At 45.6% G+C, this 27,175-nt stretch overlaps 4 protein-coding genes across 4 annotated transcripts in view; 3 read left to right on the top strand and 1 right to left on the bottom strand.

Annotated features, from left to right (window-relative positions):
- The window catches only part of LOC311328820 (mitochondrial adenyl nucleotide antiporter SLC25A24-like), a gene marked incomplete at both ends in the record, with an annotated part of 358,532 nt that extends 337,158 nt beyond the window's left edge, over window positions 1-21,374 (top strand). The window contains 6 exons of the mRNA XM_084462727.1: window positions 19,824-19,982; window positions 20,080-20,232; window positions 20,339-20,446; window positions 20,604-20,771; window positions 20,938-21,088; window positions 21,193-21,374. Coding sequence (XP_084318853.1) covers window positions 19,824-19,982; window positions 20,080-20,232; window positions 20,339-20,446; window positions 20,604-20,771; window positions 20,938-21,088; window positions 21,193-21,374 — 921 coding nt within the window. The remainder of the gene's footprint in view (window positions 1-19,823; window positions 19,983-20,079; window positions 20,233-20,338; window positions 20,447-20,603; window positions 20,772-20,937; window positions 21,089-21,192) is intronic.
- LOC311328795 (electron transfer flavoprotein regulatory factor 1-like) lies at window positions 879-2,007 on the top strand (the record flags this gene model as incomplete). Its single annotated transcript, XM_084462706.1, has 2 exons — window positions 879-923; window positions 1,470-2,007. The coding sequence occupies 2 exons, from the start codon at window positions 879-881 to the stop codon at window positions 1,680-1,682; spliced, it is 258 nt and encodes an 85-aa protein (XP_084318832.1). The 3' UTR covers window positions 1,683-2,007.
- On the bottom strand, window positions 11,177-14,128 carry LOC311328793 (ADP-ribosylation factor-like protein 1). The gene is made up of 6 exons (XM_084462705.1): window positions 14,099-14,128; window positions 13,202-13,339; window positions 12,540-12,621; window positions 12,276-12,387; window positions 11,357-11,535; window positions 11,177-11,238 (listed from the first exon to the last, which is right to left on the bottom strand). Exons 1-6 carry the CDS (start codon window positions 14,100-14,102, stop codon window positions 11,208-11,210), a joined length of 546 nt encoding a protein of 181 aa, XP_084318831.1. The 5' UTR covers window positions 14,103-14,128; the 3' UTR covers window positions 11,177-11,207.
- Window positions 21,375-21,650: 276 nt separating the features above from the next.
- On the top strand, window positions 21,651-23,955 carry LOC311328818 (histone-lysine N-methyltransferase PRDM7-like; the record flags this gene model as incomplete). The annotated part of the gene is made up of 3 exons (XM_084462726.1): window positions 21,651-21,666; window positions 22,997-23,268; window positions 23,884-23,955. The coding sequence occupies 3 exons, from the start codon at window positions 21,651-21,653 to the stop codon at window positions 23,953-23,955; spliced, it is 360 nt and encodes a 119-aa protein (XP_084318852.1).
- Between the last annotated feature and the right edge of the window lie 3,220 nt (window positions 23,956-27,175).

The following is a 27,175-nucleotide window of genomic DNA, read 5'->3' as shown; positions in this document are numbered from 1 at the left end:
CACAGCACAACGGCCAGACTGACACTGTTTGCCATCACCAGCTCCAGGCATTGCTGCAGTATGGTGGAGGGAACAGCGTGAAATGAGCAGGGAAAAGACTATGAGGACTATAGAAGATGAAACTCTGCGCACTCTGGAATGGTGCGTTTACCTCCGAGGTGAACCACATGTCTCCGCCGTCCCCGACGTCAGAGGGGACGGCCAGGACAGGAATCAACGACACGAAGGCTGCCACCCTCTCCTGAGGTAAAGAACAGATAAGCACAAGCCCGAGCAACAAACATTTGATAGTATTCCTTTAAGTGTGTCATTGGGCCACTTTTTGGCATATACTGTAGAGCATGGGTTTAGCACAATGTGAGCCGTAAGGGTAGAGAAACAGTGGTGTGCTCGGGCCTTACTAAAACAGCGAGGGGTCCGTCTTCAGGGGTGACTCGTGAGACCTCCTGCGGAGGAGGGAGTGGCCTGAAGAACCTGGTGGCCAGGACCAGTCTCCTCTCGCTGTTCACCACCATGGTGACGATGCGCGTCCTCCTGCCGCCGCCCGAGGCTCCGCACCGCCTCTCAAACTCGTGGGCGCGGTCCAGCAGATGCTCCGCCTCGTCACTGGGAAACTGAGGATGGACGCGGGAAGAGACGTGTAGGAGGCGTTTTGTGGAGAAAAGGCCGACTCGTTTAAAAAGTCAAATCTGATACTGACTCACCAACCAGCAAAATGGATTATCTGTCAAGGTTGCTTTAGCTTGATCGATATTATAAAATCACCTGCTGTGGACTTTGCTCAACCAGGCAGATTCTCCTTCAGGTGACCAGACTGTGTTAGCTTAGCATGCTAACTGCTGCTCCCTTCCTACACAGATACATCCGTGTGTGGGACCATGGCCAGTCCACTGAGGGGTGAGGTGGTCAAGCTTTACAAGACGGTAAGAAGATGGTCTAGTTTATGCTTTTCAATTTTGTATTACATCCTACTAGTGATCTCACACAATAAAAACATCCTACTAGTGATCTCACACAATAAAAACATCCTACTAGTGATCTCACACAATAAAAACATCCTACTAGTGATCTCATACAATAAAACAGACACCATTCAGACAGGGGTCCCTGGGTGAAAATGGTCGTCAGAGGATGAAATGGCACAATTCAGTGTAAATTAGAATGTAAATTCATCAAATGGGTTCCAAGTTGGTAGTATTGTCTGTTTTTAAATGTACTGTTTTCACATTGTACTTTATTTTTTATTTACCATGTATGTTTTTTATTTTTGTACTGATTTTATATGATCTTTTTGGTATAGCACTGTTACATTTGCTCGTATGAGCATGTGCTATATAAATAAACTTGACTTTGACTACAGCCTGACAGAAAATGCACCAAAAATTGCCATGCATGACAAGTTGACATGGAGAAGAAACCCACGTCAGTGGTTTATGGCATAATTGTTCCAACCCTCTTTTCGCCAACAGCTCCTGTACCTTGGCCGTGAGTATCCCAAAGGTGCTGACTACTTCAATGATCGACTGAGGGCTGCCTTCCTCAAGAACAAAGATGTGACCGACCCAGAGCAGATCAGGCAGATGATCGCCCGCGGGGAGTTCGTAGTGAAGGAGCTAGAGGCCTTGTACTACCTGAGGAAATACCGCGCCATGAAGAAGCGCTACTATGAGACAGATGAATGACCGAGTTCACACCACCGCCTTGTGAAGGGACGACTTACTTTCATACTTTCAATGTCAAAGTGTCTGACGAGAGCAGATACTGTAGGGTTTAAGGGTGGAGCTGCCAAGCTCGCATGATTGAAGGCCACAGATGGAAGGCCACTAAAAGGCCTTGAAGAGGTCCTGAGTGCACCCAACAACTTGTCATGCCATTTCCTGTGGCACAATTATACAGTGCCTTTTCTGATAGTTGTACGTGGCTTCTCAAAGGATGCAAAGATACAAAAGCTTTCAGAAATATGAAATGTTTGTATAATGGACTCCTTTAGTCTTGTCAACTGTTCCCTGTTGTACCACTCATACTTTGAGATCAGTTCCGATCCACTGACACGCCCAGAATATCTGTGCATCAACCTACTGGGAAGTTTTTGAAATGAAGAGAAAAATCTTGATAAATGGTTAAGAAAAAGAAAATAAAAATATTTGCTTTAATAAAACATTTAGAGTGGAGCTATAATAGTGATACATGGAACATCTGAACATGGATCACATTACACTGAGGTAGAGGTGTTGTTCTAGGGTCAGTCCACCCCCGCACTGATCTCGGATCTGTTCTAAGGTCAGTCCACCCCTGATCTGATCTCAGATCTGTTCTAGGGTCAGTCCATCCCTGCTCTGATCTCAGATCTGTTCTAGGGTCAGTCCACCCCTGCTCTGATCTCTGATCTGTTCTAGGGTCAGCCCATCCCTGCTCTGATCTCAGATCTGTTCTAGGGTCAGTCCATCCCTTGCTCTGATCTCAGATCTGTTCTAGGGTCAGTCCATCCCTGCTCTGATCTCAGATCTGTTCTAGGGTCAGTCCACCCCTGCTCTGATCTCAGATCTTTTTCTAGGGTCAGTCCACCCCTGCTCTGATCTCAGATCTGTTCTAGGGTCAGGCCATTCCTCCACTGATCTCAGATCTGTTCCAGGGTCAGTCCACCCCTGCTCTGATCTCAGATCTGTTCTAAGGTCAGGCCATCCCTCCACTGAACTCAGACACATCAGCACGGCAGATGGGACAGGTGGTACTTTGCTGCAGATAAAAGCAAACACAGGAGCATTAGTTAGTTTTAGGGGAAAATGGGTTGTAAATATTTGGAAAAAAATACAATTTACTAGTAATCATTTCAATTTGATACAGTACCATGTCAAACATGTAGTAAAAAAACACCAATAATGACTTCACATTGCTTCCATGCTTTGTGTGAATGGGGTCAGCTCTGTCAGACAGGGAGTCCCAGGGATACGACCATAACACCTCACTCTATTCCACCTCTAGGGGGAACATTGAGGCAGGATTACCTTTAACCATCTATTCCACCTCTGGGGGAACATTGAGGCAGGATTACCTTTAACCATCTCTATCCCACCTCTGGGGGAACATTGAGGCAGGATTACCTTTAACCATCTCTATCCCACCTCTGGGGGAACATTGAGGCAGTCTTACCTTTAACCATCTCTACTCTACCTCTAGGGGAACATTGAGGCAGGATTACCTTTAACCGTCTCTATCCCACCTCTGGGGGGAACATTGAGGCAGGATTACCTTCAACCATCTCTATTCCACCTCTGGGGGGAACATTGAGGCAGGATTACCTTTAACCATCTCTATCCCACCTCTGGGGGGAACATTGAGGCAGGATTACCTTTAACCATCTCTATCCCACCTCTGGGGGGAACATTGAGGCAGGATTACCTTTAACCATCTCTATCCCACCTCTGGGGGGAACATTGAGGCAGGATTACCTTTAACCATCTCTATTCCACCTCTGGGGGGAACATTGAGGCAGGATTACCTTTAACCATCTATTCTACCTCTGGGGGGAACATTGAGGCAGGATTACCTTTAACCATCTCTATTCTACCTCTGGGGGGAACATTGAGGCAGGATTACCTTTAACCATCTCTATTCCACCTCTGGGGGGAACATTGAGGCAGGATTACCTTTAACCATCTCTATTCTACCTCTAGGGGAACATTGAGGCAGGATTACCTTCAACCATCTCTATCCCACCTCTGGGGGAACATTGAGGCAGGATTACCTTTAACCAGCGGTCGATGCACTGGACGTGGTAGTCATGGAGACAAGGCAGCATCCTCAGCTGTTCCCCCTCTCTGTAGTCTGAGAAACAGATCAGACACCTGCAACAGGGACAAGCATGGGAACTGATCAGGACTGATCTCTCTAGTAGTGTGTAGAAGGTAACTGATATCTCTAGTAGTGTGTAGAAGGTAACTGATATCTCTAGTAGTGTGTAGAAGGTAACTCATATCTCTAGTAGTGTGTAGAAGGTAACTCATATCTCTAGTAGTGTGTAGAAGGTAACTGATATCTCTAGTAGTGTGTAGAAGGTAGCTGATATCTCTAGTAGTGTGTAGAAGGTAACTGATATCTCTAGTAGTGTGTGGAAGGTAACTCATATCTCTAGTAGTGTGTAGAATGTAACTGATATCTCTAGTAGTGTGTAGAAGGTAGCTGATCTCTCTAGTAGTGTGTAGAAGGTAACTGATATCTCTAGTAGTGTGTAGAAGGTAACTGATATCTCTAGTAGTGTGTAGAAGGTAACTGATATCTCTAGTAGCGTGTAGAAGGTAACTGATATCTCTAGTAGTGTGTAGAAGGTAACTGATATCTCTAGTAGTGTGTAGAAGGTAACTCATATCTCTAGTAGTGTGTAGAAGGTAACTGATATCTCTAGTAGTGTGTAGAAGGTAACTGATATCTCTAGTAGCGTGTAGAAGGTAACTGATCTCTCTAGTAGTGTGTAGAAGGTAACATACAGGACTCATATCTCTAGTAGTGTGTAGAAGGTAACTGATATCTCTAGTAGCGTGTAGAAGGTAACTGATATCTCTAGCAGCGTGTAGAAGGTAACTGATCTCTAGTAGTGTGTAGAAGGTAACTGATCTCTCTAGTAGTGTGTAGAAGGTAACTGATATCTCTAGTAGTGTGTAGAAGGTAACTGATCTCTCTAGTAGTGTGTAGAAGGTAACTGATATCTCTAGTAGTGTGTAGAAGGTAACTGATATCTCTAGTAGTGTGTAGAAGGTAACTGATATCTCTAGCAGCGTGTAGAAGGTAACTGATCTCTAGTAGTGTGTAGAAGGTAACTGATATCTCTAGTAGTGTGTAGAAGGTAACTGATCTCTCTAGTAGTGTGTAGAAGGTAACTGATCTCTCTAGTAGTGTGTAGAAGGTAACTGATATCTCTAGTAGTGTGTAGAAGGTAACTGATATCTCTAGTAGTGTGTAGAAAGTAACTGATATCTCTAGTAGTGTGTAGAAGGTAACTGATATCTCTAGTAGTGTGTAGAAGGTAACTCATATCTCTAGTAGTGTGTAGAAGGTAACTCATATCTCTAGTAGTGTGTAGAAGGTAACTGATATCTCTAGTAGTGTGTAGAAGGTAACTCATATCTCTAGTAGTGTGTAGAAGGTAGCTGGTATCTCTAGTAGTGTGTAGAAGGTAACTGATATCTCTAGTAGTGTGTAGAAGGTAACTCATATCTCGTAGTGTGTAGAAGGTAACTGATACAGGACTGGTATCTCTAGTAGTGTGTAGAAGACTGATATCTCTAGTGGTATCTCTAGTGGTAACTGAAGCGGGACCTACCGGGTCTTTCCTGCGCTGTGTGCCGGGTCGTAGGTCTTGGTGGGGAGACTCTCCAGCTCTCTCTCACTCAGGGTGGTCTTGGCCACTGCGCCTTGCTGCTCCTCAAACGCCAGGAGGGCCTGAAAGACAAAGACACACACACACGCGCACACACGGTAAATGAAGACCCAAGGCAGTGCAGCCCTTGCCAGTGCTTTGCAGGTCTCTCATCAGCGTACCTCATAGTGATCTCCTGCTATAGAGTCCATAGTCCCCCAGTCAGGCACGGCCGGAGGGTTTCTGTGACGCGAACTACGAGAGCGTCCTCTTCCTCTGCGCCGAGCCACGCCATCTTTACACACACACACACACACACACAGTTACAGCATGCATTCTTCTTCCAACATTATCCCATAAACAAACACTGCCAATTGGAAACGGGTGTATGAGCCAGTCGTGTGTGTATACGGTAGCACGCACACGCACACGCACACGCACACACACACACACACACACCGTCCTCTTGCCCCGCGGTGATTCCCCCCGCCAGGGAGGAGAAGGCGGCCAGGCTGATGGCGGAGGGCCAGGGAAGCATCCAGTCCAGCCCAGGGTGAGCGTCATACTGAGGGGGGGGAAGAGAGCAGGAGTTTGGGAACCGGACTACAGCATCACTCACACACCGTCCACCCCTGTACCTGACCACACAGTCACTCAATATCCACGTTAGAGTCCCAAAACAACATCTAGCAGCCCCTATTCCTGCGTCACCCCCCTCCCCACCCCTGGTACAGCTGTAACCGGGTGGTTGTGGTGGTGGTGGGGGGTCTGTAGGGGGGGGGCATGGCCTCCTGTCTCCTCTGCTGCTGCTGCTCCTCTCTGTCGAACTGCTCCTGAGGAGAGAGGACGAACCAACTCTGGGGGTTAACGAAACACGAGATTTTAAGACGCCTAGATTTCCCGAAGAGGGGGTTTTAAGGAGAGACACTCCTGTGTTGCGCGTTAGCGTGCCCAGATCTCAAACTGCTCTTTGCTTTGGCCTCGAGTCCAGAGCAGCTTCTGTACCAAGTCAACAGGCCGTCAGATATGACAGCGGCAATCCCCGCGGCCGAGGAGGCGTGTCCTTACCTGGAGGCTGCGGGCGAACGCCTCATCTTCCTCCATCTGCACCGAGCGGACCATGGCGTGGACGATGACGTCGTCGTCGTCTTCGTCGCTGATGACGATCTCCTCGAACTTGGGCAGCTGTTCCTCCTGCCTCTGCTCAGCTGGCACAAACACAGCCGGAAGACGCAGAGACACAGGGATGTAACCATAACCGCTATAACGATAAACCGTGATTAAGTTTTGATTACATTTATCGTGATAATTTTATCATTAAAACCGTGCTTGATTGCCCCGCTTTTGAAAAACTCACTGTAAATACTGTCCAGCATCAACCGAAGCTAGCAACAGTCTCAAAGACGCATTATTTTAATGTTAATGCAAAAAAAGTGCATAGTGCTGCTAATTTTGTGTGGTTTTCAGTATAAAAACTTGCAGTAATATTACAGTGTGTGTATCGGTAGTTTTAGAACATTTTCTGCACATTTTACAATACCGCGATAATACTGATAACCGTGATCATTTTGGTCACTGTAATCGTGATATGAAATTTTCACACCGTTACATCCCTAGAGGGACACATGCTGGATGAGATCACTGTGCCAGTGACAGTTTTACGAGTCCTGTCATCAGCTGAGAACAGCTGGGGGTCCGTGGTGGTGTAGCGGTCTAATGTGAACAGCTGGGGGTCCGTGGTGGTGTAGCGGTCTAATGAGTCATCAGCTGTGAACAGCTGGGGGTCCGTGGTGGTGTAGCGGTCTAATGAGTCACTGTTTTTGGTGCAGCTGCCCACCTCGTACGGCCAGACACCCGAGGGCGCGGCATACTGGGTCAGTTTAATCACTCTACAATTACTGAGAGAGAGAGAGAGAGAGAGCTGAGAGAGAGAGAGAGAGAGAGAGTCCCTCTTTCCCTCCTCTGCAGCGTGACGAACCCTCAACACTTAGTAGTAGGGTCAGTTGGCTACCAAATTGCATGATAAAATCCACACAAAAAGTGTGTGTGTGTATAAATATATATATATATATATATATATATATATATATATATATATATAAATAAAATAAATAATACAAATATATATATATATATATATATATAAATGAAATAAAAGAAAAAAATATATATACTGTATATATATATAGATATATATATATATATTTATTTATTTATTCTTAAATTTTCTTTTCTTAAACGTACCCAGCTAAAAACCGCTTCACATGTTAAACCAATGATCAAGCCCCCGAGGAGCTGTCCCCACAGACCCCGTCAGGCGCCTACCTGTGGGCAGGGGGCGCTCTCTCTTCTTCTGTGTGAGGTGAGCAGAGGCTCTGGAGCTGGACTTGGCCGAGCAAGCCGTCTTCGAGGCCCGTTTCCTGCCTCTACTGAGGCCAGGAGGCCCGGGGTCCACCGTGGAGCCCGCCACAGGCGCCAGACTCTGCGTGTCGCGATATAATCCTTCCCCCGCCGTCGCTGCCTGTGAGGCCGGGGGCGCGCCGAGGGAGGAGGAGGCTGAGGAGGAGGGAGGTGGGAGAGGAGGCTCCAGCCAGACGCCCATGAGAGACGAAGCGGGTACAAACTCGCTGGTCCTCCAGGAAGCGCCAGGGCTGGTTTGGCCTCTCGTGGCGGCGGTGGCGGTGGCGGGCGCACCGAGCCTCCTGCGTTTGCACCGGTGGGTCGCGGGAGGGGTGGAGGGGCTCAAGAGAGCCGACTGGCAGGTGGTCAGAGAGGGTCAACCATGTCCGTTAAGCATGTCAAAATTCACCCGAGGTCTATGTCCACATTCCTTGCTATCTGACATACAGATCAATGCTTCTATTGTTATGATTAGGTATAGAAACGTGTCGCTAGCTATATAAGAACTGTTTGTTTTTTGACAGGATTTGTGGTACTTACTGTTCCAACGTTTTCTGATGCATTGTAACACAGTCTCCTTCGTAGGCACTGAGGGCTGCACACGAAAACAGAACAATACTTGAGGATAAAGATTACAGCAGACAGGCTACAATAGAGTGGTCAGGTGATGTCATCATTTTGTAGGCTGACCAAACGCTGTTTGGTCCAGAATTCTAGTCCATATGGGAAAAATAAATGGGATTCGTGAAAATTGACGAAAATAAAGTATGTGTTTTACAGAGACGCCCAGACTGGAGTACGTTTTGTTATGAAAGTTAGGGGTTTTGTGAATTTTGAGGCCCTTTAGTTAGTTCTGAAATCGATGTTGAGATATGCTAACCATTACTGAAACTAGACTACAATGGTCACGAGGATGTGAGTTTAGATTACCCAGACTGAATAAATACCACACATATGAACACAAAACTGCCTTAGCTAGCTCGATCTTGTAACTAAGATATGATCTGCTGAAAAAAATACGCCGAGCTGTCCCAGCAAACACGCAACGTCAGGGAGACGTTCAGATCATGTCTTAATAACGTCCGTCGGTCCAGAACTCCGTTTGTACGTCTGCTGGACCCCTCAATATTCACACGTCTGGCTTGGACCCCTCTAAGACGTCTGTGGACGTGCAAAACAGGTTCAATATCTGAACGTAAAAAAAAACATTCATTCTGGCTCCTAATTGGATGTCTTTGGACGTCCGAAAAAGACAAAAAAGACGTCTAAAAGACGTCTTTTAGATGTGTCTTTGCTCAGTGGGGTAGTTCCGGTACCTGGGTGTCTCTGGGACAATGACTGAAGGCATGCCGGGGTTTCCACCATGGCTGACGGTGTGACCGAACAGCAAATCTCCCTCACCCAGAAGATAGGCTCGGTTTAGGGATCCCGGGGTGTCGGGCTCCTCCGTGTCCCACCCGGGGCTGCTGTCGGGCTCAGAGATCTCCAGTGTGCTATCCATGGTCTGGAAGTCTGTACTCCCGTCTCCTCCAACCCTAAACACAAGTGGAGAGAGTGAGACACTGTAGTACATTTTTATACTGTATTATACTGTATTACATCAATACATTTGTATTACTCTCATGTAGTAATCAATTTACTAAGAATAATGAATAAACTTCACTTTAGGTAGAACTTTGTTAACTTAAGTAGTTTAACATCTAGATGACAACATATGTCCTGTCCTGAGTCAACATTCCTTTGTGCTCTGGGTCAATAAAGATAACACCTCGGGAGTCTACAGTTGAAACGTGATCTTAGCAGGACAGGAAGAACCCTTTATTGCCCCCATGTCCGGAGGGGGGCAGAGCTCAGTGACCTGTTGACCAATTACAAGACTAGTTGACCAGATCTGTGTTAATGAACATCCCTTGTATGCAAATTTGTTTGTCATGTGATACTTGGCCTGAAGCTCTTTACTTTACTACTTTGACTTTAGTATTGCCGAAGATTTGACCTGTGAGGCATGCTCAATAAATTGTTGATTTGACCTGTGAGGCATGCTCAATAAATTGTTGATTTGACCGCATTTTTCTCCTGAAGTACTTTCTTTTTTGCCCAAAAGTGAAGAACTAAAGATACCACAACCCTACTCACTGTTCTGGTTGGTAATATGGACACGCTAGCTAGACGAGCTAACAGGTTAGCCCATATCTACCCCTGAGAACCACTGATTGCAGCCCATAATAAGTGCTTAGATAATTTGTTATTCTGTTACACAAAGACACTTTACACAGGATAAGTTATTAAACCTGTTTATCTAGCAGGCTATCACAGCTAGCTGGCTAACTAACTATCTGGAGCTAGCGGGGGATAATCACCAGCCTCACGAACATTCTGGCAAAACAACAAGACACACAAACTACCTAAAATACTAGAACATACCTAGTTTGGTGGTTAAAGAAAATTGGTATGAAAAATGATTGGGTTCTAAAAAAGCGAAACACACATCATGAACACAGCGCGAAAATAACGTCACTTCCGCCGGTTTGAGTTGGTCTTCTTCTTCTATGGCGTTTTCTTTACGGCAGTTTGCATCCTTGTAGTTGCATTACCGCCACCTTGTGGATTTAGTTGGCTCCTACATCGTCCGGTGTCATACTTATCCTAACCGACTCGTACCTCCCGTTCTCCAAGGCATCTCCTGCCCTGTCCACCAATACAACACCCCAGGACGGTCTTTAGTCCTGTTGTGTCCCCAATGAGTCCCCATTTTCCCCAAAGTCCTTTCTCTCTGACCTGTATTTGCTGCAGTGAGTAATACCAGTTTGTGGCACTTCAGTGGGATGTTTACCAATGCTAGTGTGCTGCGTCCTATCCTTCTACTTTCGCTTGGAACCGTTCCTTGTACAAACTACTTAAATATTAATAATATGATCAATAATTACACTAATAATAATAATAATAATAATCCCAATTGTATACAAACACCAATGTTGATTTATTATTATTTTTTAATTACATTACACACAATTCATTATCGAGGCTCATAAATAAATATCACAATGACAGTCAACCCAACTTCCCAGTTAATCAGGACCCATTATTGAGAAAGTCAGGACAACATATTTCCAGTCCTCTACACATACAAAAAAAAGATGGACATTCTTAGGAATGAACTGAATGGAACATCAGACCGGAGGAGACAGAGCAACAGAGTGCAACAAGGCAAGCCACTCAAGAGTTCCTGATCACTGTTGTACTAGTGGCCTTGCAGCCAGGCCTGTGAGCTGGTCTCTCTCCATGGCTGGTGGGGAGAGATATGGACTCCATCGCTGGAGAAGAGAGTTCAGCATGTGCTACTGGAGAGAGCGCCATTTCTCCACACGTTCAGACAGATGTCACCGGTATTTGTATTTACAGGGGCTGATGATGGCGGATGATGGCTGATGATGGCGGATGATGGCGGGGGGCGTCACTGTCCACTCTTGAGAGTTTCCACTAACCTACAGGTTCACGTGAAACAAAACACATCAAGTTATCTAAAGCGTTCCAACTCCATCAAGACATGCATGAACATGCAGAGTGTAGGTGATTATGAGTTCTCTAAATCTGGCCTGTTACCATTCCATGGCCTCATCAAGTCCTGATCCTTTGGTGGCTGAGGTCTTAAAGATCTGCCACTTCCTGTCTTTAAGAGCAGGCAGGCCCAGGGAGTTGGCCACCTCCGTGGGCGTCATCGCCAGGGCCATATCCTGCTTGTTGGCAAACACCACCAGGATGGCTTTCTTCAGCTCCTCCTCCTGTGACAAACAGACAAAAGCCTCACGCTGGCAAACAAGCCTTGTGCTCGTTTACCCTGAATACCAGGCTTATGCTGTGTTCACACCGGGCGCGGCGAGAAAATTCACGCCGTCCGTGCCGCCCAGTTCGCGCAAATTGTATTGACTTTCTATGTAAACTCGCCACGCCGCAGGAAAGATCTGCGCCCGGTGTGAACACAGCATTATACTACTTTTTTTCGCCCTGAATAAAGAATTCCCTTGGATAAGGTACGAGGACCATGTTGGAAACAAGTGTCTAAGTATGCTTTTATCATGCTATCCTCTGGGATGTACTGTTTCTTTGTAATTTTACCCAATAAATCAATCAATCAATCAATCAATCAATCAATCAATCAATCAAGGACCTTCATGGTTCTATGTGAAATTACACCAGCTCTTGCGGGTGACCATCTTTGTGCAGCCTTCAAACTTAAGACTCAAGATTCTGTTATTCATCACATGTAATGTACGGTGTAGTCACAGTGAAATGTTGCTGCCGGCTCCATGATTATGCTACAGATCAACTCTAATATTCCATGTCAAATTACACATTTACAAGTTACAATTTCCAAAATTTCAATTTTACAAATTAACACAAAATACACAATAGGTACCCTTTCTATAAGCATAGAATTAAGCTAACACAGTAGTGTTGAACAAGGTGAAAAAGTATGAAAGATGTTCTATACAAGAAATAAAAGAGCCAGTGGTCCTGTTACCTCTAGCATGGCCACAAGTTCAGACTTGGAGATGCCCATCCTGTTCCGGTCACTGCTGTCCACCACATAGATCACAGCGTCTGTGTTGGAGTAGTAGCAGCGCCAGTAAGGCCTGACCCAAGAGCACAGAGAGACAGACGTGAGGATTTAGTTTGGGATCCCGCTTCAAAAGCAATGCTGTTAGTTGCCAAGTCGGCTACTGATCCTGATGGCCGTGCTCAAGGTGGATTTAAGTAACGAGAACCAAATAGGTTCACAACGTACCTGATACTGGTCTGTCCACCAAGATCCCACACCTGGAACTTCAGATTTTTGTACGTCACAGTTTCCACGTTGAAGCCAATGGCTGAACACAGAGAAGTGGGTGGCAACAAACAATTAGATGCTATATATTGGATACATGAGGTACTAAGAGGAAGACTATTCTCCTAGTCATTACAGAGGACATACTGTTGTTATCATGACTATGAATTGCCTTGATTTGGTATGAATGAAATATGTTTGTGACCTGCAATGGTGAATGTGCTCTTTGCCCTTATTGAAGACAAGACATCAGTTCAGGCGAATTGATAGGTAGCAATGGTAGCAGTAATTGCCTACAGTATACCATGGGTTCCCAAACTCCATCAATGTGGGCCTCCCCTCTGAAAACAGTGACACACCCGCGCCCCCCCAACAACCCAAAATTTGTCCCCCCCCCAAAAAAAGACCTTTAAAATCACGTTTCATTCATAAAAACCATAGAAAATTCTAAAATAAAAAACATGTTTTTCCTCCTTTTATTTTTCTAACCATCCCTCCGCGCCTCCCCTGAATTTCTTTGGGGCCCCCCAGGGGAGGCCCGGCCCGCCTCACAGTTTGGGAATGCCTGGCCTATACAATTCAGCCTAATAAGCATTAAGTAGAAATGAATAAATTCCTCTCACTGGGGATAGTGGTGACGACCTCCCCAACCTGGAGCCTGTAGAGGATAGTGGTTTTCCCAGCTCCATCCAACCCCAGGATCAGTATCCTCATCTCCCTGGATCCAAACAGGCCGGACCACAGACTGGAGAAGAACCCACCTGGACACAACAATGAGCAGATGGGTCAAATAGATTAAAGGAACACGTCATATTTTGGGTAAATTACCTTATTTGCCATCTTCCCCAGAGTCAGATAAGAAGATGCCTCTTCTCTGTGCGTGCAGAAGGAACCATGAGACCCGTTAACTAATTCCACCAGTTAAATATTTTAATTATCAACAAATACTATCAAACATACATGGTTCACAGAGGATGTAGATCGGGGAGAGATATTATGCGACCACTGTGCTTTAGTTTCAGATGAGGGTCAGCTCTCTACACACAGTAGTATCTATGTCAGTCATCCTCTAGGCTGGAGCTACTGTCTGACATGATGGCCCCAAGCACGGATCAACTTTCCCCTGTCAGCAGGACACAGAACATCCTGCAGAGAATCTGCTTGGATGGAAGCTGAAACCAACTATACCAGTAAGACAACTCTACACAATGGAGACGTCTCTAGCAGTTCAGTGACTTCTGAGCAGCCTTGATGGGTCTATGCTAACTTTTCTACAGACATATTCTGAAACTTTACCGTCTTCATTTATTTTTGTGATAGCTCGCGTTTCGAATTAGGCTTAAAGTTATTTACATGTGGCTACTTCTGCCACAATAAGCTGAAACTACATGAATAAGGATGGACACTAGCAATGCAACGGCCACAACCATCTGAAAACAACACATAACCTGAATTCGTGAGAACGAGGGTCTATTTTAAGATGAATACTAAGATATTAGAATAACTTTAAAGATACACACCCATTCCAGTTGTACAGGATGCATGCAAAAGGAAAATCCGTTCCCGTTTACCACATGGAGGTATAATATAACTGGAGACGGCATTGAAAATGGCTGCCTATTCATTTCAATGAAAGTTGCTCACCGGCGCATGAAGCCATTTGACGTAGTGGCCAAAGCCCGGTATTGCAAGTCACGTCACGGCATGCGGCCCAAGAACCCTTATTTCCCATGTTAGTGGATGATGATAGATAGGGCTAGAAAAGGAAAACAAAATTTTTCTGGGTATCATTCAGCATCAGAGACCAATCTTATCAATATAAACTTTTAATTCAATGGGGTTTTGGGGTTTTTGAAGCCACCAATACCTGTATCGAGCCATTTAAACATGTGCTGTGCACGAGCCTCGGGGACGCGCTGGTCGCGCGTTCGTGAGTCCTGCGAACTCGGGAAAGCACGTGACCATAGGAAGACCCGCCCTACTCTGCCTCTGATTGGATAGGAAGTCATGTAATGACGTCGCTAACATTTGCTATGCTTTAGCAATGAAGCTTATGATCATGCTAATCAGAACGTATGTCTATGATGCAAATGATCATGACATGTGGTTACTTTAGGACATCGTTGGAAAAGATCTAGAGGGTAAGTGGGTCAATGTTGAATAACTTAGCTAACATTATCTAATGTTACATTTCTTTATATTAACATCAACTATATTGATAGGCTAGGGAGCTATGCTAACGGTAGCTAATGCTAACGGCTTAGGGTTAACGTTAGTTAATGCTAACGTTACGTTCGGAGGTCTCAGATGTATTTCAATTTTAACAATGTTGAGCATGATCAATGTGACATTGTTCATACATTGATTACAGTCTGTAATCTTGTCTGGCATTATTTAGCTATAGTGGGCTGATGCTTGCTGCTGCTACTATAGCATTTGCCACATTATACATCAAATTAATCAAGCATAGTTAGTGTTATTACCTGAAGGCATTATTACCATTGCAAGTAAGCATGCCATGTATATGCCATGCCTGGAAATCAAATTAATAGTGTAATTATTCCCCATCATAGCTCATTGTACACTGATATAATCATTCTCCTTGCCTTTGCTAATACTCATCTCTTTTATCAAACTTTGTGCTAGGAAAGAAATCTGGCTGTGATTCGTCACTAGTGCTCATCCAGGCTGTTGTCATCTCCCGCCTGGACTCCTGCAACTCCCTACTTGCTGCCATCCTGCAGCGTTGGCCATCAGACTCCTGGAGAAAGCTGCTGCTAATCCCGTGTTCAACGGCCCCATGCTCTTCCACACAACTTCCCTACTCCTATATGTATAGTCTATATGTTTTTACGTGTTTCTTTACATGTCTTTACATGTGTATTTGTCAGGGTTTGTCTGTTAGTGATTGTCGTGTCCCCACTCTTGGCCTGCACCTTGACGTGGTGAGTGGGCTTTAAACCAAGCCAGGCCTTTTATAGTTGTGTTTTGTGTTTTTCTGTTTGCTTAAGTGTCTAATATTGAAGGTACAAAACCTTTAAAAAAAGAAAGAAAAAAGAAGCCCCTTCCTTCCCATAAAATTCCTGCGATTGTAACAGGTGTATTGATTCCACCACACTTGCCCACACTGGGTTCAAACCCGGGTCCTCTGACTTAGGAACGCACATGACCACCTTTCTAGAACACTGCCACCAGCTATCCCAATGAAAAGCTAGCGAATCAATTGTGCACATGGGCAGTACTAATACTGAGGACAGAGTTTAAACCAGTTCAACCAGATATTCACTGAGCCTGACGGGCACCTGCCAGCTAAAAAACCTAGTACTGTCACCCTCGACTTCTGCTGCGCCATAGGGGCTGATTATTTATAATGATGTTGATGAAGTTTAAAACCTTATTTACACATAGTGTTTGCTGTTTTAAAAGATAAATGCAGTGATATGAGGCGCCACCTATTGGTGAGGACAAAATCATTTTTTGACTGACTAGATGAGATAATGAATTCCTGATGTGCATAATGATGTCACTAAATCCCACTGTGATTGCTTTTTCAATCAGTGAACAGGAAGCAGAGCAACCCCTCTGTGTTCGATCACCTGATAGAAGAACCTCCTAGGTGAGACCACACTACAGTACGTTGCTCCAGTAAACATATGAAGACCCAGCCGTATTTAAGCTGTCTTGTCTAATTTGAGCTGTCTTGTGAAGTCCCTGTTTTTCACATACTCCCCCCAACCCCCCCCCCCACCTACAGATGTGTAGTGCTCTGATCTACAGTCCCCCAAGTACAGGCAAGACCCCAGTGGCGCGGGTGCAGACTAACGAGTGTAGGCAGGGAAACACAAAGGTGTCTATAAGGAAAGGAGCTGACTGCCTTAGCAAGTGGGTTGGTGAATCAGAACACATAATCCGCTCTGCCTTCTCTTTGACCAGGTTAGCCAATGGGGCAACTGTGGCGGTGGGGGGAGGGGGGTATAATTATTGGACAGGACACCTGACCATCATCCTCAGTGTTGACTGAGAGCTTGTGATGGCTGTTTGTTGGTCTCTCCCAAGGTCAACCTAATGAGACCCTCCTTCATCTTCTTCCACAAGATAGACCGGCTGGCCCCAGTATGCTCCAGCAGACAGGACCAGATACACAGGTGAGGCCTGTCTGTCACGGAGCCACCGCCTCGCTCCGCCTCTGATGTAACTCGGTTCTTCAGCTTGGCTGCGTACTTGATTGATGTTGCACATGGGCGATTGGAACTAAACTAACCTTGCGTTGCATTTGTCTCTCTCTCTCTGGCTCTATCGTGTCCACTCTGCTGGCGCTGATGGATGGGTTGGACAGTCAAGGGGAGCCAGTGGTCCAGTTCCTGTTCATGCTTGGTTGTTGCCTACTCACCTTCCCATCTCCTGCATCACCTGCCACCTGTCTCCACTCTGCCCAGCTGCACCTCATCCCTCATTACTCTTAGCATTAATACCAGTCAATTTCCCTTGGTTCTCTGTAAGATCATCCAGTCATCTACCAAGTCTGCTCAGCTCTTCTGTCTGCCATATTTTGGAGTTGTTTATTGAAATTGAGTTAAAGTAGTTTGTATGGTTCAAGCATCCTCCAGTTTGTATGACTCAAGATCTGTTTACTGCCATGTATATGGTTCACACATACTAGAAATTTGACTAGGGTTAAGGCATACACTGGTGACATGTTTTTAATTGTTTTGTGATCACTGTCTTTGTGATATTTTCTGATGACCAAGCCTTTGATCTAAGCAGAGCCTTAGCACATTATGGAGGAACCATGTCCCTTTCTTTTACCGATCCCTGAGAGCAAGACCTGTGAATGTCCTGAACAGTGTGGTGGCCACATTTGTTGCGAATTTGGGTGGAAACAGTGTGGAACATCATTGCATAGTTTGACTGCCATTTCATACCAACATTAAGAGAAAGTGGAGAAGTAGGCTATACCTAGAAAATACTATAGTTGTGCAATTCGTTTGTACAGTCTAGTAGTTAAATGGTTAAAAATGGGCAAGCAATAACATTGGAGGGAAATGTATACTGACACTGATGATTGTTTCAGAAATGGTCTGAGACAAAATAATGAAATGTTATACATCAGTATTGTGAAACACTGAACATATTTTAATGACTGACAAGGAGAGAGGAAACAGTCCAAGTTAATCAATAATAACTAGGCTCACTATGAACAGTGTGTATTATTGGCTCTGTTCTGACATCAGTGCACAGTTCATTCCACCACTGTGAGGCCAGGACAGAAAAAAGCCATGGCCGTTACAATCTGCCGTAGGGGGGCTTGGAGCAACCGGGGAACCAATCACCTCAAGGCAGCAGAGCTTGACCACAGCCTGGAGGTCGGAGGGAGCTGTTCATTTGCCCTGTAGGCTTGAACCACAGTCCTAAACTGGATGGGACAGCGCAGGGAGCCAGTGCAGAGAACAGAGTAGGGAAGTTTTGTGGAAGAGCATGGGGCCGTTGAACACCAGGTCAGCAGCAGCTTTCTCCAGGAGTCTGATGGCCAACGCTATAGGATGGCAGCAAGTAGGGAGTTGCAGGAGTCCAGGCGGGAGATGACAACAGCCTGGATGAGCACTAGCGACGAATCACAGCCAGATTTCTTTCCTAGCACAAAGTTTGATAAAAGAGATGAGTATTAGCAAAGGCAAGGAGAATGATTATATCAGTGTACAATGAGCTATGATGGGGAATAATTACACTATTAATTTGATTTCCAGGCATGGCATATACATGGCATGCTTACTTGCAATGGTAATAATGCCTTCAGGTAATAACACTATGCTTGATTAATTTGATGTATAATGTGGCAAATGCTATAGTAGCAGCAGCAAGCATCAGCCCACTATAGCTAAATAATGCCAGACAAGATTACAGACTGTAATCAATGTATGAACAATGTCACATTGATCATGCTCAACATTGTTAAAATTGAAATACATCTGAGACCTCCGAACGTAACGTTAGCATTAACTAACGTTAACCCTAAGCCGTTAGCATTAGCTACCGTTAGCATAGCTCCCTAGCCTATCAATATAGTTGATGTTAATATAAAGAAATGTAACATTAGATAATGTTAGCTAAGTTATTCAACATTGACCCACTTACCCTCTAGATCTTTTCCAACGATGTCCTAAAGTAACCACATGTCATGATCATTTGCATCATAGACATACGTTCTGATTAGCATGATCATAAGCTTCATTGCTAAAGCATAGCAAATGTTAGCGACGTCATTACATGACTTCCTATCCAATCAGAGGCAGAGTAGGGCGGGTCTTCCTATGGTCACGTGCTTTCCCGAGTTCGCAGGACTCACGAACGCGCGACCAGCGCGTCCCCGAGGCTCGTGCACAGCACATGTTTAAATGGCTCGATACAGGTATTGGTGGCTTCAAAAACCCCAAAACCCCATTGAATTAAAAGTTTATATTGATAAGATTGGTCTCTGATGCTGAATGATACCCAGAAAAATGTTGTTTTCCTTTTCTAGCCCTATCTATCATCATCCACTAACATGGGAAATAAGGGTCTTGGGCCGCATGCCCTGACTTGACTTGCAATACCGGGCTTTGGCCACTACGTCAAATGGCTTCATGCGCCGGTGAGCAACTTTCATTGAAATGAATAGGCAGCCATTTTCAATGCCGTCTCCAGTTATATTATACCTCCATGCTCCCGGCGCGGTGCTCCGCAGCCTCCCGCTTCTCCCCGCCGAGGATGAACACGCTCAATTTGGCTCAGGGCTGAATTAGCCTATATGACTTATTACGTCGAGGTGGGGCAATAGGCTACGTTTTATTTAGAAGCCAAAATACCCCTCTCTAGTACAAATACATATTTAGGCTACCGAATTTTGTGTGTCGTATAGGTTCTAAATCATGTCATAAAGTGTTTGCCAGTGTCACGCGTGCATTCGATTTTATTACAGTTTGCTATGCTCCTTAAGCAAGTTGTGAATTTCGGCATCATTCAGTGCCTGTAAGCTGTGGATGTACTACATAGAATGATTATCAAATTGCCACATGCCGTTAGAAAGTCTCCAAAATTGATACTGGTTTTGTCTGGAACCTATTTCCAATGGTAGAGTTCTTGGAGCAGGAGCAGTCTAGCCAGTATACACATTTACACATGATGTAGTAGACCTGAGGTTTATTATGCTGTTGAGATGGTGTATGTATGTTTTGTATGTATGTTCACTTACAGTAACCTCCTCTGCAGGTGCTTGATATTGGGGACAGCCTCACCATCCCTGATGAGTTCACTGAGGAGGAGAAGACCACAGGTGTGTGGTGGAAACAGCTGGCTGCTGGCGCCATGGCGGGGGCGGTGTCTCGGACAGGGACCGCACCTCTGGACAGGATGAAGGTGTTCATGCAGGTATGCACTGCATGGCGGATTGAGAATAGTGAATTTTGCATGGTCTCCTTCTCACAACGTGACGATATCTGAGCTGCTACGGAATGTGTATTTACAGGTGCACACCTCCAAGTCCAACCAGATCAGCCTGGTGGGAGGCTTCAAACAGATGATCAAGGAAGGGGGTGTTTCCTCCTTGTGGAGGGGTAATGGCGTCAATGTGCTGAAGATTGCCCCCGAGACCGCTATCAAGTTCACGGCCTATGAGCAGGTGAAGAAACACATCTACCCTTGTGACTAATAAGTAGTATATTTTAATATATTATTTATTATCCATGAGAGGAGTTTTCATTCTGCTTTCTCTGTACATTTGACAGTACAAGAAGTTGCTCACCTCGGACGGTGAGAAGGTCCAGACCCATGTGAGGTTCATGGCAGGATCACTGGCGGGGGCGACTGCCCAGACAGCCATCTACCCCATGGAGGTGAAGGCGGGAAACTGGAGAGAAGGGAGAGATATTGGGGATACATTGTGCATGTAGGGGAGATGGATGTGGTTGGGTATGTAAAAAGTCATGAGTGGCTAGGGGAAGTGCTGTCCCTTATAGTGTGATAGGGTCTTTCTTGTATATTTCTTAATAGGTGATGAAGACCAGGCTTACACTAAGAAAGACGGGACAGTATTCTGGAATGTTTGACTGTGCCAAGAAAATCCTGAAGAAGGAAGGAGTGAAGGCATTCTATAAGGGCTACATTCCCAACATCCTGGGTATCATTCCATATGCTGGGATAGACCTGGCTGTATATGAGGTGTGTCCAACTATCTCTAACTAGATGAGTACCTCATTCTTTAAACCATGGATTTCACATATACGTAAAGCACATATACGTAAAGCACATATACGTAAAGCACATATACGTAAAGCACATGTGACTGGAACCTTAGACTCAACTCTCAGATCTCCTGCCTTTTCAGAGTTTGAAAAATGCCTGGCTTTCCCGTTATGCCAAAGACACGGCCAACCCTGGAATTCTGGTACTGTTGGGCTGTGGCACCCTCTCCAGCACCTGTGGCCAGCTAGCCAGTTACCCCCTGGCTCTGATCCGAACCAGGATGCAGGCACAAGGTAAAACATCCCAAATATCACCCCCATGTAGTCTGTTATGTAATAGCAGTCCGTATGACAACCAGACAATTGTGGGTTAATTCTGTCTTTCTCTGTTCTATCAGCCTCCATCGAGGGGGCGGAGCAGATGTCAATGAACCGGATGGTGAAAACGATTCTGGAGAAAGACGGATTCTTTGGACTCTACCGGGGAATTCTGCCCAACTTCATGAAAGTCATCCCAGCAGTTAGCATTAGTTATGTGGTGTATGAATATATGAAGTCTGGCCTGGGCATCTCAAAGTGAGGGGCAGAAGTGTATCTGTGTGTGTATGAGTACACATGAAGATGCAAGGCAGATTCTTTACAAACATTACCCTATTCATTACCCGATTCATTTCAGTGTTGTGGGGGAAAAGCATGTTTACCTAGGAAACCAAAATCTGGACTACATCTAGGTGCTATGGTGGTTTTCTATGACACGCTACGGCACTGACAAAATGTAGTTCTCAATACAGCCATATGTACAGTCCGTTCTTTATATGACTGCATGGTACAGTATGGGAATGGTCATCAGAACGCTATGGTTAACTCCAGATGTACCCTAGCTTTAGTTGACTAAATTAGCTCGTATAGATGTGAAATTATTCACATAGAAATCTGCAATTTGGCGATAATGCACTATTCTATTCACATACTGAAAATGTACAAGACAAATCACATCTTAAGAAACAAAATGTAATATGAAGAACTCAGGACTGGGTTTGATGTGAGAATGTCAAGGCAATTAATGAAAAGACTCCTGTATTACTGGAGTAATTGTGAAAGATGGTTTTGAACACTTTAGAGCGAGAGGATCCTGTGCCTTGTATTGTGTTTTGTTCAGATATCTATGGACTTCTCTACCCATCCCATTTGTCTTGCCTTTTTTCAGATTTTGTTCAATTAGATATTCCTGTTTACATTCAAAACATGTATTTTGATACAAAATGAAAATGGTGTCAAGCTTGTACTTCGCTCTTCATAGGTTGTATGATTATTTTAATGTACTGTATATGTCATTATTTGAGTAACATGTCATGGCTCTGCCTCTTGTACTTATTGGACCTTATGCAATCCCTTATCCCTCTCCTCCCTCTCCTCTCTCCTCAGTCTCTCTCTGGTTCTCTCTCCTCAGTCTCTCTCTCTGTATCTCTCTCCTCAGTCTCTTTCTCTGGTTATCTCTCTCCTCAGTCTCTCTCTGGTTCTCTCTCCTCAGTCTCTCTCTGTATCTCTCTCCTCAGTCTCTCTCTCTGGTTCTCTCTCCTCAGTCTCTCTCTCTCTGGTTCTCTCTCCTCAGTCTCTCTCTGGTTATCTCTCTCCTCAGTCTCTCTCTCTGGTTCTCTCTCCTCAGTCTCTCTCTGTATCTCTCTCCTCAGTCTCTCTCTCTGTATCTCTCTCCTCAGTCTCTCTCTCTCTGGTTATCTCTCTCCTCAGTCTCTCTCTGTATCTCTCTCCTCAGTCTCTCTCTCTGGTTCTCTCTCCTCAGTCTCTCTCTCTGTATCTCTCTCCTCAGTCTCTCTCTCTGTATCTCTCTCCTCAGTCTCTCTCTCCCTCGTAGGTTCACAGTTCAGTTTTGCCAAATTGGAACTTTGAACATTCTAGAACTGCTGTTCAACGACGGCACAGACATTCTGGAACTACTGTCTCCTTTTAGCTGTCAACCCGGCTTTAGTCACACACACACTCACTCACTCACTCACTCACTCACTCACTCACTCACTCACTCACTCACTCACTCACTCACTTTCTCTCTCTCTCTCTCTCTCACTCTCACTCTCTCACTCTCTCTCTCTCTCTCTAACCTCCTTTTCTCTCTCCATCTCTACCTCTCTCTTTCTCTCTCTCTAATGCACTACGTCTCTCCTCCCCCTCTCCTGTCCTCTCCAGACTGTGAGGAGTGTGAGTCTTTCTTCCTGGAGGAGTGTGAGCTCCACGGCCCCCCCCTCTTCATACCGGACACCCCGGTGGTCCTGGGGGGGTCTGACCGGGCCAGACTGACCCTCCCACACGGCCTGGAGGTCAAGAGGTCACGGATACCCGGGGTGGGGCTGGGAGTCTTCAACTGTGGGGAGGCGGTTGCCAAGGGAACCCACTACGGCCCCTACGAGGGGGAGGTGATGGAGAAGGAGGAGGCCATCAAGAGCGGATACTCCTGGGTGGTGGGTATGAGGGCGGTGTGTGTGTGTGTGTGTGTGTGTGTCTGTGTGTGTGTGTGTGTGTTCTCCTGGGTGGTGGGTATGAGTGTACTCCTGGGTGGTGGGTATGAGGTGTGTGTGTGTGTGTGTGTGTGTGTGTGTGTGTGGGTGTGTGTGTGTGTGTGTGTTGTGACGGTTTATAATATATTTGTGTGTGTGTGTACTCCTGGGTGGTGGGTATGAGGGCGGTGTGTGTGTGTGTGTGTGTGTGTGTGTGTGTGTGTGTTGTGACGGTTTATAATATATTTGTGTGTGTGTGTACTCCTGGGTGGTGTGTGTGTGTGTGTGTGTGTACTCCTGGGTGGTGGGTATGAGGGCGTTGTGTGTGTGTGTGTGTGTGTGTGTGTGTGTGTGTGTGTGTGTGTGTGTGTGTGTGTGTGTGTGTGGTGGGTATGAGGGCGGTGTGTGTGTGTGTACTCCTGGGTAGTGGGTATGTGTGTGTGTGTGTGTGTGTGTGTGTGGTGGTGGGTATGAGGGCGGTGTGTGTGTGTGTGTGTGTGTGTGAACAGGTGTTCTGATGATCCTCATGAAATAATGTTTGATGAAGGAATTAAATTGAAGACGTCTCTGTGTTCTCAGATCAAGAGCAGAAACTGTGATGACGAGTACATCGATGCCAAAAGAGAGACGCACTCCAACTGGATGAGGTGAGGAACAGAGTACATTGGTCTCTCTCTACACCCCTCCTCTCTCTCACTTCAGATAAACCATCTCTCCAGTCTTGAATGTTTCTCTCCCTCCATACAGTCAGTCCCTACATCTCACCCACTTTGTTTTCTCCCTCCCTCTCTTCCTTCATCCTTCCTTCCTCCCGTCTCTCCCTCCCTCACCTGTTTGTTCTTATGAACCCACCCCCTCTCTCCCCCAGGTATGTGAACTGTGCCCGTACTGAGGAAGAGCAGAACCTGGTAGCGTTTCAGAACCGTGGAGGGATCCTGTTTCGCTGCTGTCGGCTGCTGGCTGTCGGGGAGGAGCTGCTGGTCTGGTACGGACAGGAGTACAGATACAAGAGCATCTCCTTCAACTACGTCTGGGACAAAAAGAGCCCCGCTAAAGGTATCTGTCCTCAACTCTTCTCCTCCATCTCTCTCTCATCCACCTCTTTCCTTAAAGCTGAAAGAACAAGAGGTCTGCTGGTCATAACAGTAACCGCTGTCCAAGTAGCTCTCCTCTACCATCCTTCCCTCTCTCCTCTCCTCTGTCTTTTTCCCATGATGCCAGCCAGCAGCCAAGACCTGTTCATACAACGAGAAATTCAGGACACTCATGGATGCAACGAAACGGGACGCTACGTCACGAACAGCAACGGCGCCTGTGCAAATCGCTGTTGGGCAGCACACAAATGACCGATGTTAGCCAGGCACACTAGCTATGATCAGAATGGAAGGCTGTTAGTTGCCATGGAACATGGTAGCTTGACTAACGTTAATGAGTGCTGGCTAGCTTATTCTAGCCGAGTTAGCTAATGCCATGGTCTTCAACGTATTCATGCTTGTTTTCTCTTCTCTCTCTCCTCTTCTTTTTTTCACTCCTCTCTCTCTCTCCTCTGTCACTCTCCCTCACTCTCTCTCAGCCAGAGGAACCTCTTGCATATCTTTCTCTCTCCTGTCCTCAATCTGAAGTTGTGGTGTCGTTGTGTTTCGCCCCCCACTAGTTACATACGTATAAACACTCTATACAGTATTTGCACTTGTAATACAGGTGTGAGAATCCTTTTTAATGTTTGTCTCGTTCTCTTTCACTCTCCCAGGAGTGATGTCAGACTTGTCCCAGACTCAGGTGTTCTCCTGCTCTGAGTGCCCATTCACCTACACCTCCCAGATCTACCTCAACAAGCACCTCAAGAGGAGCCATGACAACCTCTACGTCTCTCTCTCTCGTCTCTCGAGCAGACAGATCAGACAAGAGATTCTCTCCTCCTCCTCCTCCTCTCAATCACTCCCTATCACCACCCCCCTCACCCCAGCTCCCACCCAGAGAAAGAGAGACACAGACAAGCCAAGACCGTACCACTGTGAACAGTGTGGGAAGAACTTCACTACGTCAGAACATTTAAAGAAACACCAGCGTGTTCATACAGGAGAGAAGCCATACCACTGTGACCAGTGTGGGAAGAACTTCACTGACTCAGGAAAGTTAAAGATACACCAGCGTGTTCATACGGGAGAAAAGCCATACCACTGTGTCCAGTGTGGAAAGAACTTCACTACATCAGAACATTTAAAGATACACCAGCGTGTTCATACAGGAGAGAAGCCATACCACTGTGACCAGTGTGGGAAGAACTTCACTACGTCAGGATATTTAAAGACACACCAGCGTGTTCATACAGGAGGGAAGCCATACCACTGTGACAAGTGTGGAAAGAACTTCACTACGTCAGGTGACTTAAAGATACACCAGCGTGTTCATACAGGAGAGAAGCCATACCACTGTGTCCAATGTGGAAAGAACTTTACTGCGTCAGGAAATTTAAAGAAACACCAGCGTGTTCATACAGGAGAGAAGCCATACCACTGTGACCAATGTGGAAAGAACTTCACTACGTCAGGACAGTTAAAGACACACCAGTGTGTTCATACAGGAGATAAGCCATACCACTGTGACCAGTGTGGGAAGAACTTCACTGACTCAGGAAAGTTAAAGATACACCAGCGTGTTCATACAGGAGAGAAGCCATACCACTGTGACCAGTGTGGAAAGAACTTCACTACGTCAGGAGATTTAAAGATACACCAGCGTGTTCATTCAGGAGAGAAGCCATACCACTGTAACCAGTGTGGAAAGAACTTCACTACTTCAGGAGATTTAAAGATATACCAGCGTGTTCATTCAGGAGAGAAGCCATACCACTGTGTCCAATGTGGAAGGAACTTCATTACGTCAGGAGAGTTAAAGATACACCAGCGTGTTCATACAGGAGAGAAGCCATACCACTGTGTCCATTGTGGGAAGAGCTTCACTACGTCAGAACATTTAAAGAAACACCAGCGTGTTCATACAGGAGAGAAGCCATACTACTGTGATCAGTGTGGAAAGAACTTCACTACGTCAGGACATTTAAAGACACCAGCGTGTTCATACAGGAGAGAAGCCATACCACTGTGACCAGTGTGGAAAGCACTTTACTTTGTCAGGAAATTTAAAGACACACCAGCGTGTTCATACAGGAGAGAAGCCATACCACTGTGAGCAGTGTGGAAAGAACTTCACTACGTCAGGAGATTTAAAGATACACCAGCGTGTTCATACAGGAGAGAAGCCATACCACTGTGACCAGTGTGGAAAGCACTTTACTTTGTCAGGAAATTTAAAGACACACCAGCGTGTTCATACAGGAGAGAAGCCATACCACTGTGAGCAGTGTGGAAAGAACTTCACTACGTCAGGTGACTTAAAGATACACCAGCGTGTTCATTCAGGAGAGAAGCCATACCACTGTAACCAGTGTGGAAAGAACTTCACTACTTCAGGAGATTTAAAGATACACCAGCGTGTTCATTCAGGAGAGAAGCCATACCACTGTGTCCAATGTGGAAGGAACTTCATTACGTCAGGAGAGTTAAAGATACACCAGCGTGTTCATACAGGAGAGAAGCCATACCACTGTGTCCATTGTGGGAAGAGCTTCACTACGTCAGAACATTTAAAGAAACACCAGCGTGTTCATACAGGAGAGAAGCCATACTACTGTGATCAGTGTGGAAAGAACTTCACTACGTCAGGACATTTAAAGACACACCAGCGTGTTCATACAGGAGAGAAGCCATACCACTGTGACCAGTGTGGAAAGCACTTAACTTTGTCAGGAAATTTAAAGACACACCAGCGTGTTCATACAGGAGAGAAGCCATACCACTGTGAGCAGTGT

Source organism: Borostomias antarcticus (genome assembly GCF_949987555.1).
Source record: "Borostomias antarcticus genome assembly, contig: scaffold_62, whole genome shotgun sequence".
Taxonomy (NCBI): domain Eukaryota; kingdom Metazoa; phylum Chordata; class Actinopteri; order Stomiiformes; family Stomiidae; genus Borostomias; species Borostomias antarcticus.
Note: the sequence above shows the minus strand (reverse complement) of the source record. Positions and strands in the feature narration are given on the sequence as shown.

Coding starts and splice junctions, on each gene's coding strand:
- LOC311328793 (XM_084462705.1), bottom strand. Junction 12,388..12,539: donor GGTGGACAGACCAGTATCAG/GTACGTTGTGAA, acceptor CTCTTGGGTCAG/GCCTTACTGGCGCTGCTACT. Junction 11,536..12,275: donor AACTTGTGGCCATGCTAGAG/GTAACAGGACCA, acceptor TGTTTGTCACAG/GAGGAGGAGCTGAAGAAAGC.